The following is a 24,742-nucleotide window of genomic DNA, read 5'->3' as shown; positions in this document are numbered from 1 at the left end:
ACTCTGTAAATCCAGGCATGCTGGTTTTGTCCTCTTTGGCTGTAGGCTCTGCATTGGTGTCCCAAAATTAACGTTCTACCAGCAGAAAATGAGAAAGCCAACTCAACTCTGTCACTTTTATGCATGTTGTCAGGTTGTTCCTGTTGAAAAGGAAAAAAATAAATTGAAACGGAAAAAACTGGAAAATAAACACAAGAAGGATGAGGAGAAAAACAAAATCCGGGAAGATTGGAACAGTTTTTCTTATTTTCCTGAAATCACTCACATTGTAATCAAGGAGTCTGTGGTCAGCATTAATAAGCAGGACAACAAAAAAATGGTAAGTTTTCACCACATGCTATTCAGTGTGGGTCTGGTGGGGAGAGAAGACTTGGCTGAGGACAGTTCTGCAGAGTTCTTGTCCCAAAGGGAAAACCTGATGACTCTCTTATTTAAGTCAGAAGTTCCTATTGCTGACCTTGACATTATCAGTGTCAGTCATTGTCGTGCCTGTACATTCCGGTGCCTTTGTTTGGTCTTGCAAATGTGTACCTGTTTCAGCATTTGCTGCCTTCCCAAAGATCGATATTTCAGCATCAGTGTTTAATTCGCAAAAATTAGTAGACTTGAGGTAAAAGGAGCTCAGTGGATGTCAGCGTTTCCCCCCAGGCCTCCTGCAGTTAGGTGGGTCATCTGGAGCGAGGTCCGCGGGAAGCCCCGCTTTGCCCTTCAGCAGACAGCCAGGCTTGTGGCTAGGGCCACGGGGGCCATCCTCATCGTGGTGGCAGGCACACCCAGGTGACTCTCGGGCAGAGGAAGTGGTGCTCCATCTGACTTCCTCTCTTTTGGTATCACTTGAGGACATAATCTAGACAGGCGGGCCGGTTTGCAGGGGAAGTGGGAACCCTGCCAGAATACACATGCGTGTGTCAGGGAAGTCACAGCTGACGAGGTGGGGAGAGAACAGGCTGAGGAGGCAGGGGGTGCTCACAAAGCAAAGAGAGTCAGCACTCCGGAGACAGCATGCCTTGCCTAAAATTTGGCAAATACTCAGTGCTGGGAGAGAATCTGGTGATACGATTTAGGACAGATGGTCACCCTTTTACATGTAGAGTAACTTGTCCTTTGGTTTACCTGTTGGAAAGCAGTCTGGCTACTTGTACTGAAACTCTTGAAAATATTGACACATCTCTCCATTCAGGTGCCTAGGGACCCTGTCTCCGGGAATGGTGAGATGCAGGCAGGGCTCTGTGAATGAGAAGATGTGTCTCAGTAGCATTTACAGTATCAAAAAACTGGATATAACTTAAATATACAATATTAGAAGAATGGGAAAATAAATAACCCAAGTAGTAGAAAGTTATGTAAATAAATGGAATTTTTTAATAATTGAAAAAATTCTTTACAAATGGAAGAGAGCAGACTATAAAACTGTAGAATGATATCAGTTTTGTTCAAAGAAACTTTGAAAAGGTATGTGTATACCTACACATGATCTTAGAAAAATAATAAAATATTATGTTATTTATAGTGGGATTATGAGTGATTTTAATTTTTTTATCCCTCCCTTTTAAAAATAATAAACATACATTAATTTCATCAGGAAAGCATAATTAAAAATAAAGTGAAGGGAGAAGTATAAGAACCCAAATAGATGTTAGTGGGAGGATGGAAAAACGAAGGAGAAAAGAAAAATAAATGTTATTTATTCAGCACATGAGAGATTTTAGGCCATGCTGTAATGCTGCATCTTCGTTATCTTAGTTCGGACAAGAGTCTCAGATGGAGGAATTGTGGCTCCATTTCCAGTGGGGAACCTGAGAGTGTGGGCACGATGGAAAGCCGCACAGGGTCACGGAGTGCGCGAGTGGCAGCCTGTGCCGCTTTGGTCTCCAGGGCGCCTTCCTCCCCAGGGACTCTGCAGTGAGGGACAGGTTGGCCCATGTGTGACCTGGCTCTTCCACATGGCCAAACCCTGCACACGTGTGGCAGAGAAGCAGCCAGCTGGTACAGTTCTGGTGAGCCTGCCCCTGTCCTGTCCTGGCTGACAGTCAAGTCTGGCACCCAGCTGGTACATCTGTCATTTACGTCAGAGCGCACTTGGCCCACATGGGCCGGCGACTGTGCCAAGCTACAGCGCTGTGTAGGGAGCAGGAGGAAGTCAGGGAGAAATAAGTACTTGATCCCCTCATTACTTTATTTTCTTACACAAACATGAGCTCTTGCAACATGCCAGGCACTTCCTATTTTAAACACTTTACAAATGTCAACTCTTATTTTCATAAAGACCCTATAAGGTGGATATATTATTATTCCCATTATACAGAGGAGAAAACTGAGGCACAAAAGGTTGAGTAGTAGCTTACCCACGGTCACACAGCTCTCAGGTTACACTATTTGATATTGCCAATATTTGATGATTTTTTACATATAAAAGTGATTATTACATATGCTTTAGCATACAGTACTAACAAGTGGATGGAAATACTGAGGCCTGAACCCGGATGAGCTTCTCCAGAACCTGCGGGTTAACACTGTGTGATGCTTTCCCTATTTTGTCTTCCGCTCCTGTCCCTTCACAGCCGAGGGGTTTCCAGCCTGGTGTGTGTTGCAGGAAAGCAAGATACTAGCGTGTTATAAAATCACGTCTTGATTTAACCTCTCTGTGCATCTCCTTGGCGCCTCCCATTTCCATCCACGCTTCCTCTGTCAGGGAACTGACGTGCGAACGTGGCCTCTCATGTGCATGGATGAAGGGCCACCCAAACCAGACCATTTTGAATTTGCTCTTTGGGGATCTGCGCGTAGATGCCAGGTTACGCCTGAAAGGAAGCACATTTAGCAGAGTCTCCTCCCTGAATTGCCATCCCTTGGCTCCCTCGCTCACAGCCCCAGGCCACCCTTCCCTGGGCACCGAGCTCCCTGTGACGACGCCCCCTTAGCTCCGTCCTGCCTTGTTGCTTCTCTCTGCCCCCTTTCCCGGCCTGGTTTTCTCTGTCACCAGCCTCCTTTTTTCAGTTCTATGGAAAGTCTTATACCCAAGTGGCGTTTTGTTCTTCTCTGGAGACTCAGGGCTTTTCAGTATGTTTGTGAGTCAGAGCTCTGAGTAATGGCTTTTTATACCTACCTCCCCCAGGAGATGTTCCCAGCTGGCACCATGGCCCCTCTCAAGTGGGCAACCTCTGCTCAGGGCTGTATCATCAAGACAAAACAAATAAACAGGAAAAAAAAAACCTGTTTTCACCTCCACGTACTTTCTGAGAACCTCCATCCCATAGAAATTCCTTCCCTCTTCTGCACTTCTGCTTTTGCCACTCCCACTTTGAGTGGAATTCTCTGCCTTCTCTAAACCCTCAGGGGTTCCTGGACTTAATCTCCCAGCCTCATCCTTGTGTCTGGGACCATTTCTGAATTAGAATCCAGAAGTTTCACCTGGACCAACTCTGCATGAGAGGGAGCATCTGTGCTCTGCTGCCTTTTCTCTAAAATAGGCACAGTGCCTATGGAGCCAGTCGCTGCTCAGTGCCAGGACCAGGGTACCACGTACACACACTGTGCTCCGCCCATCTCCACTTTTCATCCTCTGCCGCCGTGGTTCTGGCTCGCTTTTCTGTCTGGCAGGTGGCAGCTTCCTCCCAGGTCTGCCTCCCACAGCTTCCCCGTCCTCCTTCCTCACACACAGACACACTGTACCTCATCCGGTCGTTTTTAGATAATAGCTGAGAAAGCGACCAACAGGCAACATCCTTTACCAATGCAAGGGGTACAGTTATATCAACAAAAGGAGTTTCCCTTTGGGGACATGCGTTCTCCATTGGGGTTTAAGTATCTCCTCCCTGTGCAGCTCCATGCAGGGTCAGATGCTGTAACCTTGGGCGCATCTTCTCTCTCACCAGGAACTGAAGCTCTGTTCCCATGAGGAAGCCTTGTCCTTCGTGTCCCTGGTGGATGGCTACTTCCGGCTCACAGCAGACGCCCATCATTACCTCTGCACCGACGTGGCTCCCCCGCTGATCGTCCACAACATACAGAACGGCTGTCACGGTCCAATCTGGTTGGTTCCAACCCCTTTTCAGACGCCTTTGGTGTGAAAAGAACCCACATTTTAGTGATGGGGAGTATGGCCTCCTGAGACACAGGTGTTGTCGGTTGTTTATGTTTAGGCTGGAGCCCGCTGAGCATGTTTGGTGTCGACTCGATGCCCTTTTTCCATCCTTGCTGTCGGTCCATCAGGCCTTCCTCTCATCTCTTACCCTGGCTCCTGCAGCAGCTCCTCACCTCTTCTCCCCTGGGGTCTCCTTGTAGTTTAACCCCCTGCTCCTCACAGCTGACCAGGAAGTGCTACGCTTCCTGCTTCCTTGCAGTGCCAAATGTAGGTGATTCACGAGATGGGAACAGGTCTCAATGTCGCACAGAGTAGGAAATAGTGGAATCCCGAATCAGCTTGGGGTAGAGCATCAGATAAATGTGGGGGACAGTGAGGGCACCCAGGCCTTCGTGCTTGGATATCTTGTCCCTCCTGTGGCTCGTGCTCACATAGCCCTGGTGATGGGGAACTTTGTGCTGCATGGGGCAGCCAGTAGATTCCAGCCCTAACAAGTATAGACACACTTCACCTTTCTGATCTGGACCCGAGTTTGCCTCTCTGTAACTCCTGCCTACCCATTTGAGTTCCGTCATTTGAAGTAACAGATTCAGTGTACTTCCCCTGATGTGGGGCTGTCCTTCAGGTAAAGGGAAACAGCTGCTGGGTTTTTTCCCAGTTTCTCTTTCCAGGCCAAACTGTATCTGGGGAAGCATCTCTTTAGCTGCCTTCCATGTGACATGGTTCCCACCTTCTGCCCTATCCTAGTTACCTCGTGGATGGGTAGTTTGTTAGCAGGGTGAACCCTGGCCTAGAGAGGCTCACAGACCCACAGGGAGATGGATACACAAGGGAATTGCAGAGAAAGGGGCTTCAAATATCCCAACCACAGTTAGGCCTCAGGGCCCTGGCACTTGCTTTTCCATCGGCCTGGAGTGCCTTTCCTCCAGAATCTATACAGCCAGCACTTCCTTCAGGTGTTACTCAGATATCACCTGCTCTGTGAAGTCTTCCCTGATCACCTTGTATGAAATGACATTACCTCTTCCCCCTCTGCACCCTGCACTTCCTGGCTCCCTTTCTCTGCTTTGTTTTTCTTCAGCAGTATTTATTACCTCTTGACATACCATGTTTATTTCCCTGTCCATTTGTTCCTTGTTTGCCTGCTTTTACTGTCTAGAATATGAGCTCCATACAGGCAGGGGCACTGTCTACTTTGCTCACTGCTTTTCCTCAGTACCCATAGCAGGACCTGGCACATCATGGGCATTTAGTAAGTATTCATTGAATGAATGTTTCATGTTCTGTGAAGGGACTGAACCTCATTACCTAAGAAGCCTTCTCAGAGGAGGCAACATTCAAGTGAGATTAAACTTTGAAGAATTAATGGTGGTTTTCCCAGTCTCAATGAGGGGAAAGGGTCTCTCATGTGAGGGATCAACATGTACAAAGGCGTGAAGGTGTCACAGACCACAGAGCAGTGGGTCTCTGCCTTTCTGACACATGTTGACCTGTCAGTCCTCTTTCATCAGTTCTTAGTGAGCACCATTCACTAAGGGTAGTAACCTCATATGTATACTTAATTGGCAGCTGTCCATCGCCCTCTGGGTGCCAGGTCTGAACAGTCCTGTGCATGTTCCCTTGAACAGCTTTCTAATCTTCACTGATTTCTTTATTCAGTTATTTATTGAGCAGCTACTATGAGCCCAGGGGTGGTGTGGTTACTGGGGATACAGCGATGAACAGAATCATCCCAAAGTTGTGACTTTCTGAGGCTCATGTTCTAGTTGTGCTGCCTGGGGCTAGTGGGGAGGGACCCCCGCCACTGCCTCATGGGCAGCTCTGCGTCACCGGCCTTGGGGTGCCCTTCTGGTTAGTGCTGGAGACAGCATGTAGGGGGAGATTAGGGATGACCAGGGCTCGGGGCCTCGGGCAGCAGGACAGGGTCCTCTTCTAGACCTTGGAGACTGGTCTCTTCCAAAGCTCCTCAGCGCCCCCGCTTGCCTCCTGTATCAAATCTGAGAGGACTTCAGGACCCAGGACAGGCGAGGTGATAGGGCCCTCCCATGGGGTTCAGAGTGCTCTTGTTTGGTGAGCGCTTTCCCTTGTGCCTTCCCCTGTAGCACAGAGTACGCCATCAATAAGCTGCGGCAAGAAGGAAGCGAGGAGGGGATGTACGTGCTGCGGTGGAGCTGCACTGACTTTGACAACATCCTCATGACGGTCACCTGCTTCGAGAAACCCGAGGTCAGTCACAACACTGGCTTGGGTCAAGCCATATGGCCACAGTGCATCCAGTGCACCCTGGTCCAAGAGCTGCTGCAGAGAGGGGCCACTTCTGGGGCATGGGGGCAGAAGAGTCTGGCTCTGAGAAAATTCCTGGCGGTTCTGACAGGGGCCACCTGTTCTGCAGAAGGAGACCCCTCCCGGCAGCCAGACCCTGTAACAGTTCCTCTTCATGTTCCTGTCTGTCTTCCTTCAAGGGACCCGTGGCAGGGGTCCACTGTGGCCCTCAAGGTAGAACATGACCAGAAAGCCGGGAGTGGTCTCCTTCACACCGACACTCATGAAGTTGAGTGTAATTATTTAGTGGTTTACTTTATCCTCAGTGCCAAGGTCAGCACAGACCCAGAGTTGTGTGCATTTGTGGCATTCCCTGGTACAAACCGGTGCCAATAGGGCCACCTAGGCAATAGGCCTAACATGGTTTTCCCCAGACGGTGGCTTCAGGCATCTTAACAGACACATTTCTCCCCCACGTTTTGCTAAGTGGAGATGTCTGTTAGTGTCTTGGGTGTAGCTGGAAGCCTGGAACAAGTGAGAAATCCTGATGGCTAAGGCAGAAGCCAGAATTGCTGAGTTTACCTCACTAGACCACGAATGCCTTTGTTATTCATGTAATTTTTTTTAAATACAGGAAATGGAGTCTTTAAAAGATAATGCGTTTTACAGAAGTCAGCACATTAGCATATTGAAAACCTCAGACACAGGAAGGAAAAGTACTGGAGAGGCCCTAGGGACTGGACTCAGGTGGGAAGGGATAATAGGAGAAGGCGGGAGGGCTGCCCAGCGCCCTGGGCGACGTCCCCAAGGGCCTCTGCCTGCCCGGGCTGTTCCCGTGTAGCCAGGCCTCGCGGCTGATTCCAGGCAGTGGCTCCCAACTTGTCAGGCGTGTTGTCTTGCAGGGTGCCTGTCTTCTGTATTTATCAGTCTTTGGAGGAAATTTAATATTTTTAACCTGGATGGGTGCATGAGACAGCCCAGCCTCCTTCTGAGATGGAAGCAGCCAGTACCAAGAATGGCAGTGGTTCAGTGACACGGTGCACCTGGGGGCACCTCGTCTGGGGAAAGCAGGGATCACAGATGTGATGACTCCTACTGTGTGTTCCAGCTCACCAGACACTGCGCTGAGCACTTCACGGGGGGCTCTCACTCAGGCCTCAGACCAGCCCTGTGAGGAGCGCGGTGCTATCCCCGTTGTCACAGAGGCTGACGCATCAAGATTTTAAATTCCCTTTCCTAATTTACACCATAAGGAGAACATTCTGGTTTTCATTCTTAACCACTAAGATTGTTTCCTTTGCACTGAAAGTGCCCATGAGGGAAGTCTTTGCTTGTACTTCCTCTCTGGCACCGTGGAACCTGAAGCCGGACCAGCCTGCTGGCTGCCACCTCCCAGGAGGGCTCCCTTCAGACGCGCATGTGGTCTCGAAGGACTCAGTTTCTGGGTGAATTTTGATATAGCGATTATTATTTCATGCATAGTATTTGGTAACTTATATTTATAAAGTGCTCACTGAGTTTTCTATAAGTGCCATGTCATATGATCGTAGCAGCAATCCTAACAGGTTGGCATTTCCATGAATTTCGTTCTGCAGGTCCAACCGGGCGATGCTGTTGTGGAGATCCCTGCTGTGATGCTGCCTCCCTAGTGTCAGCTCCCTCTCGTCCCTGCCGTCTCTTGGACCCCCTTTCAATTACTGTTCTGTGTACTTGTTTATGAGAATCCTTTATTTCTAAATAATTTTAGATTTATAGAACTGTAACAGCTGGCACTGAGCTCTGTATACCCTTCCCCCAGCATCCTCTCCTCTTCCCCATGGTACATTGGCCTGACCCCTTTTAACACATCATTTCTGCTCGTTTTCCTGAATGGCAGGTGCTGGGTGGCCAGAAACAGTTCAAGAACTTTCAGATCGAGGTGCAGAAGGGTTGCTACAGCCTGCATGGCTCAGACCGCAGCTTCCCCAGCCTGGGGGAGCTCATGAGCCACCTCAAGAAGCAGATCCTGCGCACAGACAACATCAGCTTCGTGCTGAAGCGCTGCTGCCAGCCCAAGCCCCGAGGTTGGTCTCCCGCCGCTCAGTGCTGCCCTTGCCCTTCAGTGATGCTCCAAGACCCAGACTGACCGAGAGGCGCTGGCTGCTTTGAAGAGAGCGGCTCTTCCCCACAGTGTCTAGGTGTTTCTCATTGAGTTTTGTTACAAGTCTGTCCCCAACTCAAATCCCATTCCTCAAGGGTCAGCATTTTCCATAGAAAAAACATGCACCTTTTTTCTCAGCATCCCGTTAGGCTGCAGAAGGAGGCACGTTTAGGATTTGTAAGCAGAAACTTTGTTCTTTATTAAGATAAAATGTCTTGAGGTTCCCCTGTCAGTGGTTTCTTTACCTGAGAAACGTTTCTGACATATCTTCTGTGGGCCAAGAACTATGTTAGAAGCAAAGAATCAGAAGTGCCTGACACCCAGTCCCTGCTCTCCGAGGGTTCTCTGTCCAAATCAGCAAATGTTGCAGGAAAGTGAGGCCACGGTGGCATATAAAGGTGTTTTAGTTAACACACATATGTATCAGACCCAGGGCTTGCAGAGAAACGATGACCAGAGTCCCTGAGTTCCAGGCAGAGGAGGGCTGCATGGAGGAAGCAGATCTTGGGTCAGGTGTTGGACAACGGGGGGGGGAGCTTACCAGTTAGAGGAGGGCATTTCCAGTAGAGCGTGTGCCAGGGCAAGGCGGCAGACAGGAGCAGAGCTTGCCAAAAGGCTCTGGAGGGCTGATGTGTCTGGTGAGATGAGAAAGAAGGGGGAAGGGGGACATGTGGGATTGTGGGCAGCCTTGAATGCCACACCAAGAGGCTGGGACTTTATCCTGTAAGGAGTGGGGAGCCAGGAGGATTGGGGACATTCTATAAAAGTAAAAACTCATCTGCCACTTGGCCATGAGACCTCACAGGGAGTTAAAACCTTAACGCCCAATGACCGTATTTACTGACGACATCTCACCTTCCAGGTATGAAAAGCGATGTTTATTTTGCTAGGGATTAGTGGTCTCTGGGTGAGGCTGAGGACATGGAGAACATATGCAATGCAGGGTGCCTGGAGCCACAAGAAGAGAGAGGTGGCAGGTGGGCACCTGGGACGTGATTCTTTGCAGACATTGGCAGGGTGGTCTTTGGTGTAGATGCCACCCCGACTGACCCGAACCTCCAATAGCTGTGGAGGAGGCAGCACAGGAGTGGAATTGAACCCTCTGTCATGGCTTTCTGTTGTGGCTCCAGGCACCCTGCACTGCATGTTTAGTGTCTGTCTCTTCCACTTGACTTTGACTTCGTAAGACAGGATCTGGGTCCCAGTGAGCACTCTCTGATGCATGAGCGGCACAGCACCCAGCCTAGAACTGCCATTCACTGATGTCTGTCAAGGGAGTACTTCCAGCAGCAGCTCCATGTTGGTGGGTACTTATAGTCCCAAGCAGTGTAAATGTGTATTTGCATTTCTTTCATCTGCGTCATAGTTCTTTGTAGCTATTGTAGAGATGAGGGAGTTCAGTGACTTGCTGAAGGCCACACATCTAGTAGTATCAGTAATAGTTACAATAGTAGCAATTGATGATAATGATGATTGTAATGGCTGCCATCATGTGAGTAATGCTTGCAATTTGCCAGGTGCTATTTGAGGGTCTTTCATATTTTAAGTAATTTAATCCTCAGAACAACTAAGAATACATTGTTATCCTGATTACACTAGTTCAAGATCACTTAGGTAGGTAGAGGAATGGTGGGGGTTTGAAGTCGTGCATCTGACTCCAGCTCCAGTGATCTTCCCCTTTTGTCACAGCCTCTGCCGAGGTGCAGATGCAGCTGTCAGCCCAAGACTCTAGAACCAGGGCCAGTTCTCCCTCCTCCGGGGTGTGTGTGTGTTGGGGTGGGGGGGGGGGGTGCAGGGGAAGGAAGGGAAGGACTAGAATTGGGGAGAATAAAAATAAGTGCATGTGGGAGGCTTCCTCGTGTAGGTTGTCAGAAGCCCGCTTACCTTCCTCTGCCACCTGTGAATTGGAGAAGGGGTGAAATTAAGACCATTAAAGTGAATGCCACTTTGATTTCCTCGGTGTTTCTGCCCTTCTAACCGCAACGTTCTGATGGCCATACCCCAGCCTGGGCTTCTCTCTTGAAAACACACTGAGAAAGTCCTCGTGGAATAAACAGAAAGCAGACAACCACTCAGACTGGGTGTGACAGTTCCGTCCACTGGTTCTTAAGTGTTGCCCAACCCCCCCACCCCCCAAGTCTGAGGGTGGCCGTGCTGGGGAGGGGACGGGCCCGCAGGGCTCCGCATCCCTGTTTCCACGGACCCTCTCCCGCCCTCTGCTGCAGAGTCAGGCTTGGTGCTTGCTGCCAGGGCTTGAGGAACCATTGCCACAACCAAGACGATGCCGCTCAGTGTAAAACTGGTCATAATCACGGTGGCTGCTGGGCGTGGAGCGTTCACTACACATCAGGCGCTGAAGCAACGCGCCGCGTCTAGTTCCTCACAGCAAGGTGTGCAGCCGAGTGAGAAGAGAGCTTCGTGGAGGTTAAATGCCTCCCCTGCTCACGCTGACCCGGGTGCCGTGTCCCTGAGCAACCATACAGATCGTCAGCTCACAGTGGCCCCTTGTCTCACCCGCCTCTCTCATTTCCTAGACAGCTCTGCCCCGCCCCTTCCCGATGTCTTCTCCATCATGGCACTCCTGAGTTGCCTGTTTAAACAGATTTTCACCAGGTAATGGTGGAATCAGGTAACAGAACAGAGGAGAGCAGACTCAAGGGGTGCCTGCAGTGGAGCCCAGTTTTCAGCATGAAGATTTGTGCCCCCAACTAGGGCCAGGGTGCTATGGGAAGAAGGTGAGGGATGGGAGCCATCCCTGACTGCAGGGGGAATCCAGGTCTAGGGCAGATGGCTTCATCGTTCAGAAGCCCTGTTTTCTGACCTGTGAAAGGGGCAGGTGAGAATACTCTACCTCGTACGATGGTCATGACCGAGGAGTTAATGTGGTAAAGCTCTGAGGACCGTGGCTGGTGCAGAGAAAGCAGTCAGAGGTGTTAGCTAAGAAAACAAGACAAAGAGGGAAAGCAAACCCTGCCTTGCAGGGGGGTGAGGGTTTGAGACCACGTTCGGGTCTCTTGGCCTGGTTCTCAGCGGCTCACTGACGAAAGGGTAAAAGTCTCGAGCGCGTCCCAGAACACGCACTGCTAGTCTGAATCTGGAAGGTGCCCCCTCCCCCCACCCTGCAGCTCACTGTGACTGCGGTGGGCAGGCAGCTTCATGGGTTATAAATCCCCAGTCGTCACCGGCGCTGACCCTGGCCCAGCAAATTTTGTCATGTGTTCAGTTTGCTGCTTGAATCAGAATTTGGAGCGTGGTGTGCTCATAACCTGTACAGCCAGCAAGTATTTGGTAAGTGCCACCTCTTGTCAGGCAGTGTGGGAGCCCAGAGAGGTTCGGGCATGACCCTGTGTCCGGGCGCCTGTCCCGTCCCGCTGCACGAGACCAGTGTTTCCACCCTCCCTGTTTGCATCGCTCCTTAGGCCCAGCACACCGCCGCCTTCTCCCTCCGCGGCTCACATCCTTCAGCTCATCGGGCACATGCACTTACTGAGGGCCCACATACCAGACTGGAGGGGAGCAGGAAGTCCTTGGGGAGACCTTCCCGGCCCCCTCCTGGGCCAGGTCCTGCTGTGCCGGCCCGTGGCACCTGTGCCTGCCCACAAGTAGCTGCGCAGGTTGTAGCTTTCCTTTGATTGGTTCGTTACCGGGTTGGTTTGACCCTGTTATTAGCTTGTGAGCTCCTGGAGGGCAGGAATGAAGTGCTCAGTAAATATTTATTGAATGACTGGACCAACAATGCACAGCTGTGTGTTCAGCAAGCCCCCTGGCTCGGCACACGTGGGCTGACTGGAATCCTGGCCCTTTGCTACTCCATTGAGACCTCTCTCTCTCTCTCTCTCTCTCACAGAAATCTCCAATCTGCTGGTGGCCACCAAGAAAGCCCAGGAGTGGCAGCCTGTCTACCCCATGAGTCAGCTGAGTTTCGATCGGATCCTCAAGAAAGACATTATGCAAGTGAGTCACTGCTGCGGTTCCTCGTTCCAGTTTTGGCCGAGCCTTCCCCCTGCAGAGCAGCTGGGGGACTTGAGGAGGAGCAAAGTCTGGGTTTGGGCAGATGCTGGTGGGAAAGGAGCACAGATACTCTCCTTTCGGAGTTAGAATGATTTAACCAGGACCCTGCCTTGCTGATGCTTTCCAGCGAGGCTTTCTCCTCAAGGACAGTGGGTTAGTCAGGCTTTGTGGGTTGTCTAGGGTTCAGGGACCTTATTGCTCCAAGGACATGCTATGTGACAAAGGTCTTCTGAAGGTCAGTATGGACTTTCTGACGCTTCCTGAAGGAGCAAAGCTGAGGGCACACAGAACACAGTGAGGGAGCAGGCAATGCAGAATGGAGGCCTGAAGGAGAATAACCGGAGAAACAGATCCCAGAGAGGTGTCCCTGCCTTGGCGGGCCTCAGCCCAGAGTCTGCAGCCTTAGGGAGGCTTAAGTTTCCCTCTTAGCTGCCCTGGGTCCTTGGTTAGGGGTGTGGGGCCCAGGGGACCCCCACTCTCTGTTCTGCACCCCTTCTCCAGTCCCCTTACCCAGAACCGCACACCAGGGGAGGCCGAGGAGACAGTGTCCAGCGGCATTGGAGAGAAGGACTGTGCACAAGGCCACTGACCACCTGGGAGAGGCTCTGACACCGCGGAGGTGTTGGCTGGTGCATCATGGGCTCCCTGCCATTAAGAAGCCTGTTTGGGGGGGGGGGGTAGTGGTTTGTTAGTTGACTAAATTCCTGAAATTATTACATAGGGTTTTGAGGGAGTGGAAGTCCATAGATACAGCGGCTTCACTTCCATTACTGTAAGTTCTTTACTGAAGGCTGGCCTTTATTATACTGCTGGTGGTGTCAGAGCAGAGTCTAGAGATTAAAATCACCAGGGCAGCAGGAGCCCAGCCTCTGTTCCGTGTAGAACTTAACATGTGCTTGGGGCCTTATTTCCTCCCTCCCTCCCTCCCTTCTTTCCTTCCTTCCCCTGGTGCTGCCAGCCAGATAACCGCCGCCCCCTGTGCCTCAAGCATTCAGTTAGCGAACAGTGAAGGGCACTGCCACGTGCCAGGCATGACTGCTTCCTCGGCAGGATCCCAGTCTGGGGAGCAGGCAGACCTCGTCTATCTTAAGCAGATAGTTACATTATTGAGACACAGTCCTAAGTAGGGGGTGGATAGCAGGATGTGACACTCAAAGACAATCATCCCACCTGACCTTAGGAGGACAGAGATGGCTTCCTGGGGGGCATGGTGTCAAAGCAGAGCCCCAGAGGATGAAGAGGAAGTGCCAAGCAAAAGCAGAGGGGACAGCATGGAAGGAGGCTGACGTGGGACATGCAGGGCCTCTGCAGGTGGCTGGGGCATCCTGACAGCAAGGTGCCATGACTTGGCCATTGGAATAAGTAACCCATCTGGGGAAGAGTAATTATTCTGAAAGCATATGGCTTTTACGGGATGTTCTGGGAACACAACTTCCCATAATGCTGATGAATCGCTTCGTGACAGATGTAGTTTAATGAATAGTCATAGGCCCTTGCCAGGATATGGGAGACAGGGCAGATGTATCGCCATTCTGCAATGACAGATGACAAATGGTGGTGTTTGTGCAAATTAATACACCCGATTAACGATGGTGTGCATTCCTGAGGGGCGACAGGAATCAGGCTAGGAGTCGGCTACCATCCATTTTCTGCATTTATAGGGGGGTCCTAGAATAATAGGTCTTCAATTTACAAGTTTTGTGGGGTTAATGAGTAACTCGACAATGCCTAAGTTTGATGAATCACACATTGATTTCCCAATATTAAGACTGTTTAAATCAGGATTACTCAGGCTTAAACTGGGAGAGTCCTTAGACACATGGTTGTGTGCTGCGGGGCTTTGTGCAGATGATCATTTAGTCCTCATACCACTCATGTGGCGCTATTACTGTTCGCATATGTGAGGAAACCGAGGGCCTATCCCTTCAGTCTGTGCCTGTCTTCACAGCACCCTCTCTGTGGGGTTGCTTGGGCAAACGTGTGTACCGCATCACGAATTTTAAAGCACACACATGTGTACACATGCACTGGACTTATGGATTGCAGATGAACACCTTGCATGTGAGAGATCGTGAGTGCCTGGTCTGGGGCAGTCAGACAAAACACACTGGCCCAGCAGATTGGCGTCTGCCCACCATGTGCCAGGGTCTGTACCAGGAGCCTTTATACCTATTTGCTCATTTGATTCTTACAACAACCCTATGAGGCAGGTACCATTCTTATCCCCATTTGCAGAAAGTGGGCAGATACTGAGCATAACTAAAAGAGTGTCCCTAAGTTAGATGGTCAGCAAGCAGCAGAGCCAGGACTAGGAATCCCCTGGGTTTGTACCCTGGCCTGTGAGCAGAGCCTCCCATAGGGTCCTCTCAGTCCGCTCTGGGGGCCGAGAGTGGGGCTGACAGCCCTGGCTACTACAGCACTGCTGGAAATTTTGTGATAGGTCAGCATGATGTTTTGGCCACAGGCTGTTCCTAGTAGTAGAGAGGAAGGAATGTTTGGGAGTGTGAGGACTGTCTCTTGGGGCCCAGGAAGTGCCACAGGTATGTTCTGCCAAGTAGGCTTTCCTTTCCTCCGGAGGCCTGACCAGGACCAAGAGGCAGGGCAGCGGCTGTGGGAGCCCTTCAGCCTCTGCCCCGTCCCTTGCTCATATGTGTGTCCCCGTTAAGGCCTCAGTCCCAGACTCGGGCGTCATGACAGCCCTTGTGAGTGATCACCGTCACCTCCCGCTTCCTCCTCAGGGCGAGCACCTTGGGAGAGGCACACGGACACACATCTACTCCGGGACCCTGGTGGATTACAAGGATGACGAAGGAACTTCTGAAGAGAAGAAAATCAAAGTGATCCTCAAAGTCTTAGACCCCAGCCACAGGGACATCTCTCTGGCAAGTGTCTCCTCATAACCCCACCCCTCCCCACTCCCATTTGCGGAGCCAGCGGAACACAGTGGCTGGGAAGAACCTTTGCCATCCTTTTGACCTTATTTATGGTTTTCGTACTTGTCTTTTATGTAACTGCTTCTTTCAGTCGTAATCTTAAGTAAACAGGTATGTAAAATAGTGAGGGGGGATTGAAGATGAAGAGGATTGAGCAGCCCCTCCCCCTTGTCTGTCCCTCCCACTGTCCTCCCAGCTCCCACCTGGAGGTCGCCTTGGCCCAAAACTCTAGCTGAATGGTCTCAAAGCCCCCGGAGTAGTTAGGGCTGTCACGTCACAGCCTGGAAAATTAAAGCCCAGAGGAGTCAAAACTTGCCCAGAGTGATGGGCCAGTTTTTGACAGAGGGCTGCTGCCTTGGTTTCCCCTGTATTCTGGTGTAGTGCCGAACATTGTTATTTCCCAGAGTTTAAAGGAAGAGCAAGTAGGGGTGAGCATGCGTACCCAATGGGGAAATTATTAGCTGGCCTATCCCACCAGCCTGGCTCCATGTCCGATTCAGTTTTCTAAACCAGCACTGCCTCCCAGCCAGATTGGCACCAAGGTAAAGGGTGGCAGTGCCTCTGGGCAGCCAAGGCCAGGGGAGCGGTTCGCAGGACCCGGGCGATGGAAGCTGTGACGGCTTCTCCGTCAGCAGGGCCCCTGTGGGGTCAGAGCAGTGGAGGCTGACCGTGGACGCTCCTCTGCCCCGTTCTCCCACAGGCCTTCTTCGAGGCGGCCAGCATGATGAGGCAGGTCTCCCACAAGCACATCGTGTACCTCTATGGCGTCTGTGTCCGGGACGTGGAGAGTAAGTGTGTTCCCTCCGGATGAGGAGCGTGGGTGCTGTGAGGATGGTGGGGGGCCAATACCCGCTTGTTGTCCAGGCTTCTTGCCTTTCTGTTTGCAGTCGAGGAATCTGAGGCACTGAGCAGGTCACTTAAGTTCGTAGTGGATGTGGAACTAAATCTCATGTTTTCCGCTCATTTCCTGAATGCTTGCTTCTTGGCAGCTCTGGGGCCTGGAGGTTAGGTGAGCGAGCTGAGCTCGCTCCCCTGTGCGGCGGTGTGAGAGCAGCTCTAGGCAGGAGTTGAGCCCAGGCCTGCCTGGCTGAATTCCCTGCCGCCTGCACCCTCCCAAGCTTGAGTATCAGCCGCTGAAGGGAGCTCTCGTGAGGGAATGAGGGAACGCTCCAGGTGTGGCTCCTCTTTGTGCTTGTAGATATCATGGTGGAAGAGTTTGTGGAGGGAGGGCCCCTGGATCTCTTCATGCACCGGAAAAGCGATGTCCTCACCACACCATGGAAATTCAAAGTTGCTAAACAGCTGGCCAGTGCCCTGAGCTACTTGGTAAGTATATTCTGGTGTGATGTCTGTGGCGGTCCACTGGGAACCAGAATGTCCTACTGGGGGGTGGTATGAAAGAGAGGTGCCTGCTGGTTAATGAAAACGGTCATTTTGGGCCACTGCGTGAGCTCCAAACATACGACTCTTTGTTTCGAGGGAGCTCGTATCCCGTCAGAGGACTGGCTTCTGTACTGCAGTGTGTGGTAAGAGAAGAAACGGGCGCTACCTGCTGAATGGGCGAGCAGCTGAAACCACCAGCCCCAGCCGTCGCTCGCACTTACTGAGCGCTCACCGTGGGTCAGCTGCCCGGTGTTCTGCAGGTTCCCGCCCCTGTAATGCTCACAAAAGGCCCGCGAGGCCGGCTGCGCTGTTACCGTTTCACTGATGAGGGAAGTTGAGTAACATGCAGTCACACAGTGTGTGGGGGAGCTGGGCTGCCTGGGTCTGGCTGTTGCCCGGAGCATGGAGAGGTTGAGCTGAGGGCCAGGCTTGGACATGGAGGAGGTGTGGGAGGGAGGGGAGTCAGGCAGCCTAGGGGCGGCTTTGTTGAGCCCACCCTTTCTCCTCTGCAGGAGGATAAAGACCTGGTCCACGGAAACGTGTGCACTAAAAACCTGCTCCTGGCCCGCGAGGGCATCGACAACGAGTGTGGCCCATTCATCAAGCTCAGCGACCCCGGCATCCCCATCACAGTGCTGACCAGGCAAGGTGTGTCTCTTCATCCCCACCCCAGAGAAGGGGGCTGGGGATCTGGCTCCTTCCAGCAAATGGGTGTGCCTTGGGGCTAGGGGAAGGTGAGGAGTGGAGGGAGGGTGGGTCCCTGCTTCCTTTTAAGGAGAAACAGACAGCTGGCTCGAGGTACGTCTGGTCCTTGCAGTGAAGGAGCTGTGTTCAAGGTGGAGGGTCAGCACGAAGGGAGTCCACGGGGTCCACAGGTGGTCAGAGAGGCGTCCTCCCTCGTTCCTGTTGAAATCCACTGGAGTTAGTTTGCAGAGGCACCTGAGATTTGACCATGGCCTTGCATTCTCTCTCTGGATGAGGTGGTTGTGAGTTGTGGGCTCCAAGGGAAAGCCACCTGGGAGCTGAGGCACGAAGCCAGGGCTGTGTGCAGGTTGTGCTCTGCCTCTTTGCCTGGAGGCCTGACGGGGAACACGAGGGGGCACACACACCACCCCCCCAAGCCAACCCCTGCCGCATGCCACTGGCCGCTGAGGGCCGGTGGTCTCCAGCATTGAGCACAGTGCCCGGCTCAGTAATTCAGACACTGGGGTAAGTTTGGAAGGGAACTAGGATGAAAAACAAGCCATACAAATAAGACCCCAATCATTCACTCCTTCGAAGGGGACGAGGTGCGCGTCATCCGGCTGTCACTCAGCAGCCCATCTGTAGGGGGCCTGTCCTCTACAAGGGCCCGAGGCACGACACAGAGACTCTAGAACAAGTGGAGAAGCCTAGGTGCCCTCCAAGAGGTGCTGCGGGCGTTCAGAGGAGGACGGGGTAATGCAGGGAGGTGTGGGCCTGCAGGAAGGTGATGGCAGGTGCCTGGTCCGCAGGGCATGAGAAGGTGGAGAAGGAAGGGCAAGCAGGCCTGAGCGTGAGTGCCCCACTCAGGACTGGCCCTGCTGCCTGAGGCGCCAGGAGGCTGTGCTGCGAGGCCACTGTGCTGGCTGAGGGGCACTTCCATGCCCATGGCAAAGGTCCATGGGCGCCCAGCCTCCCCTTACTTTGTTCTTTCCCAAATGAAAGGAACCCATGTAAAATCAGCATAACAGTGCAGGGTGACTGCAGAGGACGTGGGACTAGCCCAGGCCTGCTCTGCCTGAGTTGGCCTTTCTCCCCTGCCTTCCCTTTCTTCCTAAGCCTTTGTCCATATGAGTCACCGCCCACCCCACCCCCCAGCCCCCATTATCCTTCCTCAGGATCTGGGCCTCCACCCCAGGTGCTTTGCCACTTCTGAGGCCAGAGCTTCAGAGGCTGGCTGTGCACTCTCCTGGGGAGCGTGCGGTAAACAGACATGTCTGCTGGCCCTGACTCGGTCTGATTCATCCCACATGCCAGGGGTGAGGGGCCTGTATTTGTTTGGAAAAAACTTACTGAAATCGTTTCTTTGTCAGCTCATAGTTCCTGCTGTGGTGAGTGATTTACTCCCCAGGTGGCTGCAGAAACTGATCTGTCATCATCTGCTCCCTTTTGGCAGAATGCATAGAACGGATCCCATGGATTGCTCCCGAGTGTGTCGAAGACTCCAAGAACCTGAGTGTGGCTGCTGACAAATGGAGCTTTGGAACCACACTCTGGGAAATCTGCTACAATGGCGAGATTCCCCTGAAAGACAAGACACTGATTGAGGTGAGCGTTTGTTTCCCAAGGGGTACGCCGAGTGAGGGATCCTTGGAGACTCGCGGACGTCTCAGGAGTTAACAGGGAGCCTCGTGTCGTGGGAGCAGATGGGCCCGGGTTTGAATCTCTTCCACGGGCTTGCTGGCTCTGTGGCCGGGTGACTGTAACTTAACCTCCCTGGGCAACCTTTCAGCATCTGTACAAAGGGTGCACCTCAGACCCACTCCTAGGCTTGTTGTGAGGATGAACTAAATAATGCAGGCAGAGTGCCGAGCACACAGTTCACGTTCCATTGGTCATGAAAGTATTATTTATCTGAGATTTTATGTGTTAAACAGCAAAATTAACAGAAACTTGTTGAGTTCCTACTTGTATCAGGCATTGTCCTAGGCAAAAACTGGAGCTCACAATAAAATAGACACAGGCCTTGCCTTCCGGTGAGGACAGGGTAGGAGAGATAGGTCAAAGTACCTGAAAACTGTCGCTGTAAGAGCCCTGCAAGTTAGGACAGTGCCATTACCCTCACCGTACAGGTCGGGTAACTGGAGTGCAGGTAGCGTAAGGCACTCACCTGGGTTCCCCAGCTGGGATGTGAGACAGGTGAGGCTTGACCCACTCGCATGTACGTGTGGAAAGAGCAGAGACTTAACTTCAAAGGGATCAGGTAGTAAAAATAACAGTGAAGGACCCCTGACTCTGGCCCAGTGATGGATGACTGGAATGGGCCTGCGTATGTAGAGGTGTGGACATAACCCCTGGCAGGCAGGGCCTGACCCCAGTCCAGGGGGAAGCTGGCATTTCCACTGTGTGCGGGAAGCAGTGAGCTGTTGCATTTGCGTGGAGTATGGGGAGTTATGACAGGTGATAAGGTTGGAAAGATATTTGTAACCAGATTGTAAAAAGCTCCTAATTCCAGGAATTTTACTGCAGGGGGTCACGTGGGACATTGAAGGGCTTGGGTGAGGAGTGAGGTGGTCAGAGGTCGGCTTGGGAACAACTCACCTGGGCACAGTGGTTGGAAAGGACAGGCTGAGGAGAGACCAGCAGGGGACTCGGGCTGCAGGGCGGCAGCTGCCTATGTAGGGGCTTCTGAAGAGGGAAAACTCTCACCAATTAACCATTGCCTGGCAGGGTGGTGCAGGACTTGGGAAAGGAGTTAAGCTAAAATTGGTAGGGAAGCCATCAGATCTAGAAGTCAGTTTGGGATTTTCAGCCTGGGCTTTTGGGACTTGGAACTAAAACAGCATACACTTTGTAGTCAGTCACCGGTGAGCACCTACTGTGTACTGGGGCTGAGCAGGATGCAGGGCTGGTGTAGGGAGGGGCATGTCCCTCTGATAAAGAAGCCTCCCCCTCTTCTCCCAAGTACCCCTGGTTGGGTAGGACAGCGTTGGAGCAGGGGAGGGTGAGTGGTACTCAGAGGTGAGGGCAGTTCTCAGCTCCTTAACCGCAGTCCCTCCCCCTCGGGATCTGAAGAACAGCTGGGTACTCTTGGAATTCAGCTACAGATATACTGGAGTGTAGTAATTTCACTTAATTATTTTTAAGGGGTATCAGTTATTCATTTCTGAATTTTAAATTAATAAACAGTTGAATAAAAATGGAAAAATATACAAAACTTCAAAAAATAGCTATCACTGTCACTCCTGACTGCTGTTTAACACTTTGGCATATTGTGTCTCTTTTTAAAGCAAAATTGGGGCCATGCTAGTTATATATGCTGTATCTTTGCATGTGGTATCAAGTACTTTCCTATGTGATTAGATAAGTTTTACAATTTTACAAATTTAAGAGTTGATTGTTCTGTTAAACTCTAATTTACTTAACTAATTTTATATCTGGCATTTGGGTTGTTTTAAGACTTGTAATGTTCAATCTAATTCTGCAGGAAATACCTTGACATATAAATCTTGACTTACATCTGATTTATTTTTGAGTCATTCAATAATTAGAATTAATGAGTCTAAGGCTTTGAAGAATCCGAAGGTTTATATACGTATTGTCAAGTTGTATTCCAGCAAGGTTGCCTAACTTTACTGGAACGCAGCTGGTATGGTTTCACATTACTTTAGTATCAGAGGTTTTCCGAAACTAGAATATGGCAATAGTAACACATCCACTTATGAAACCTAACCTGGAAGCAGAGCTGTGGGAAGTTAAGTCAAGGATTGGTTGCTCCTAACCTGGGACTTCGTGGTCGATTGCTATGGTTTCCTCCACATAGTCCTCTTCTTTACAGAAAGAGCGATTCTACGAAAGCCGGTACAGACCTGTGACGCCGTCTTGTAAGGAGCTGGCTGACCTGATGACTCGCTGCATGAACTACGACCCCAACCAGAGGCCCTTTTTCCGAGCCATCATGAGAGACATCAATAAGCTGGAAGAGCAGAGTAAGACACTGCCTTGTGCTATTTAACCCGATCAGCCAGTGCCCTGGAGAGCCATCAGGGAAGCTGGGGTGACAAGGAGCCTGTGAGTGGCAGTCACGTCTTTTTAATGTTTTCTTTTTTCTTCTGTTAGATCCAGACATTGTTTCAGAAAAAAAGCCAGCAACCGAAGTGGATCCCACGCATTTTGAAAAGCGGTTCCTAAAGAGGATCCGCGACTTGGGAGAGGCAAGTGATATCCCAGTATCCTGCTGACCGCATCAGCTCTGTGTGCATTTAAAGCAGCGCTCCAGTCTTTCTCATTTCCGATCAAGAGTTTATAAGAGAAAGTATCTTATTGTATTCTCTTTGGACCTGCAGTATCACAAGGGATTCAGTCCCTCCCATAGTGACGGCGTGCACATGTGGCTGTATATGCACCCAGGACATTCTGAGAGACAGAGAATAGAAAGGGAGCAATGTAGGGAGAAGGTACAGATAGGATGGAAACAGAAAACTGTCCTATGAGGCTGCCTAAGTGTGGGATAGATTTACTACACAGAATGCCATTATCAGCTTTCCTTTGGACCTCAAATGAATTTCCTAACAGGTCACATGATAGAGAAGATAGCTGGATTTGTGTCTTTTACGCAGATTTTCCTGTAGTTCAGTTGAATCTACAAGCCTGTGTCCTGCCTTGAGTCTCTGAGGCAGGCCAGGCCATGTGCTGGGCACTTTGTGAGCACAGTGTCCCTGGTTCCTCACAGTATCCTGGCGGTTTATTACCACTGTATACATTGAGCCCCTCTGGACCAGCTTCAAAGGTGTGGTGACTGGGCCAGCATCACTATCAAATGGCTTAGCTGGGATCTAATCCCCCGTTTTCTGAAGACTCCTCCTACAGTGCTCTCCGCAGCGACCCCATGGTGCCTCTCCTAGAGGGTGGGCCTGTGGCTGCCCAGGAAAGGGCGCCTTCATTTTCTTTGGGTGACATTGTCGCAGAAACTCACCAGTCACCTGACACTTTCCTTTGTCTCAGCTCAGTAATAGAGGGGCTATGGCAAGGTCAGGCTCTGCCATTCACCCCCAGCCTTCAGGGGGGCAGCATGGAAGCAAGCCTCATCTTTTCTGTTTCAATTGGAAAAGTCTGGCACGTAACATTGTGTAAATTTGAGGGATATAGGGTGTATTACTTTGATACACACATATATTATAATATGGCCGCCCATGTAATCATGTGTATCATTACATACTTACATACAGTACAGTATTGTTATCTGTGTTCAGTATACTCTACATTATATCTCTGTGGCCATTTTAGTACCTGTTAACAAGTTCATACCTTTAAACACCATCAGTCTTAGTCCCCTCCCCCCATGCCCTGGTAACTACTGTTTTACTATGTTTTGTTATTTTTTTAAATAGTGATTATCATACGATATTTGTTTTTCTCTAGTCTGACTTATCTTGCTTAGCATAATGTGCGCAAGATCCATTCATGTTACTGCAAATAACAGGATGTCATCCTTTCTTGTGCCTGAATACTATTCCATTGTTACATGTATTACGACTCTTTTTTACGACTTTATCCATTGATGGACATTTGGGTTTTTCCTCTGTCTTAGCTGTTATGAATGGTGCTGTGATAAACGTGGGGTGCAGGGATCTTTGAACCCTTTTTTTCATTCCCTTTGGGTATACTTCCAGAAGTGGAATTGCTGTATCATATAGATCAACTTTTAATTTTTTTGAGGAACCTCCATATTGTTTTCCATAGAGTTGGGCAGATTAGCGTTCCCACCAATAGTGAATAAGGGCTCCCTTTGGACATCCTCACCGGCACCTGTTGTTTTTCTTGACGGCCATTCTAGCAGATGTGAAGTGATGGCTCTTTGTGGATTTTATTTGCATATTCCTTTGATGTTAAGCATCTTGTCATGTTCCTGTTAGCCATTTTGATGTCCTCTTTGGAAAATACTTTTTTAGTTCTTTTGCCTATTTTTTAAATCAGGTTGTTCAGGCTTTTTTTCTTTATTAACTTATGTAAGTTCTTTACATATTTTGGGTATTAAACTCTTATCCAGTCTATGATTTGCAAAAAGTTTGTCACATTTGGTAGGCTCCCTTTTCATTTTGTTTATTTTGCTGTGGAGAAGCTTTCGAGTTTGATGTCCCATTTGTTCATTTTTCTTGTTTGTGCTTTAGACATCATGTGCAGAAAATAATTTCCAATACTAGTATCGATGAGCTTCTGCCCTGTGTTTCCTTCTAGGAGTTTTATGGTATCAGGTCTTGTGTTTAAGTCTTTGATCCATCTGAGTTCGTTTTTGTGAGTGGTGTGAAGTAGGGTCCAACTTTGTCCTACGTGTTCCCAGCTTTCCCAGCTCCTTTTGCTGGAGAGATACTCTTTCCCCACTGGGTGTTCTTGAGTCCATCTTGCCTCATCTTAAGTGTTCCTGCTGGCCCACGCTGGGCTTCTCTGATCAGTTGCCTCTTTCCCTCCAGGGCCACTTTGGGAAGGTTGAGCTCTGCCGGTATGACCCTGAAGGGGACAACACAGGGGAGCAGGTGGCTGTCAAATCTCTGAAGCCTGAGAGTGGCGGTAACCACATAGCTGATCTGAAGAAGGAAATCGAAATCTTAAGGAACCTGTATCATGAGAACATTGTGAAGTACAAAGGCATCTGCACAGAAGATGGTATGTTGTGCAGAGTGGGATTGGTGTAAAGACTGAGTGACAGTCTAGGGTCATTAAGGGCCAGGACTGAGGCGGCAGTGCCTGTGCTTTATCTGGGCCACCCTGGCCGTGCGCTAGCTCATGGCCCGCATGAGCTCTAGGGCTCCGAAGCCATACGCACTGTTGCACCCTGCAGCATCTGCAGGACGCTGGGAGCAGTGCTCAGCCTCCCTCCCAGCCAGCGGCCGGTTCCAGCATAGTCTCTCCAGGCTGTTCGCACACCCACCCCCGACACTGGTCTTCCCTTGTCCACGTGTTGGCACTGGAGGCACAGAGGCTGCATGAAACTGACAACCACTCCTTCCCAGTCTTCTGATCCAACACTGGCCAGGCTGTTTTGTTTTCTAGTTGTCTAAATCAAGGTGTCAAACAGTATCTACTAATAAGTGTATTTGAAAGCCAGTATAGGATCTCCAGTATTATACTTTAAAATTGGTTGTGAAATGATGTGGCTTATGTTTAAAACAAAAAAGAAAATATTTTGCCTAATGGTTTACAGAGCACTCTGAATTATCTCAGTGAATGCTGATGACTCTGGGGTAGGTG

At 50.5% G+C, this 24,742-nt stretch overlaps 1 protein-coding gene across 1 annotated transcript in view; it reads left to right on the top strand.

Moving 5' to 3' along the window:
• The window catches only part of JAK1 (Janus kinase 1), a 119,224-nt gene that overhangs the window by 89,218 nt on the left and 5,264 nt on the right, over nt 1–24,742 (top strand). Inside the window, exons 8-20 of the mRNA XM_090269566.1 lie at nt 134–319; nt 3,876–4,033; nt 6,187–6,310; nt 8,223–8,409; nt 12,334–12,440; nt 15,236–15,379; nt 16,131–16,218; nt 16,629–16,756; nt 17,326–17,461; nt 18,951–19,102; nt 21,333–21,483; nt 21,614–21,708; nt 23,965–24,157. Coding sequence (XP_090125692.1) covers nt 134–319; nt 3,876–4,033; nt 6,187–6,310; nt 8,223–8,409; nt 12,334–12,440; nt 15,236–15,379; nt 16,131–16,218; nt 16,629–16,756; nt 17,326–17,461; nt 18,951–19,102; nt 21,333–21,483; nt 21,614–21,708; nt 23,965–24,157 — 1,849 coding nt within the window. The remainder of the gene's footprint in view (nt 1–133; nt 320–3,875; nt 4,034–6,186; nt 6,311–8,222; nt 8,410–12,333; nt 12,441–15,235; nt 15,380–16,130; nt 16,219–16,628; nt 16,757–17,325; nt 17,462–18,950; nt 19,103–21,332; nt 21,484–21,613; nt 21,709–23,964; nt 24,158–24,742) is intronic.

Source organism: Furipterus horrens, unplaced genomic scaffold (assembly GCF_987537825.1).
Source record: "Furipterus horrens unplaced genomic scaffold, mFurHor1.1.pri manual_scaffold_3, whole genome shotgun sequence".
Classification (NCBI taxonomy): domain Eukaryota; kingdom Metazoa; phylum Chordata; class Mammalia; order Chiroptera; family Furipteridae; genus Furipterus; species Furipterus horrens.
This window is presented reverse-complemented; position numbering and strand designations above follow the sequence as displayed.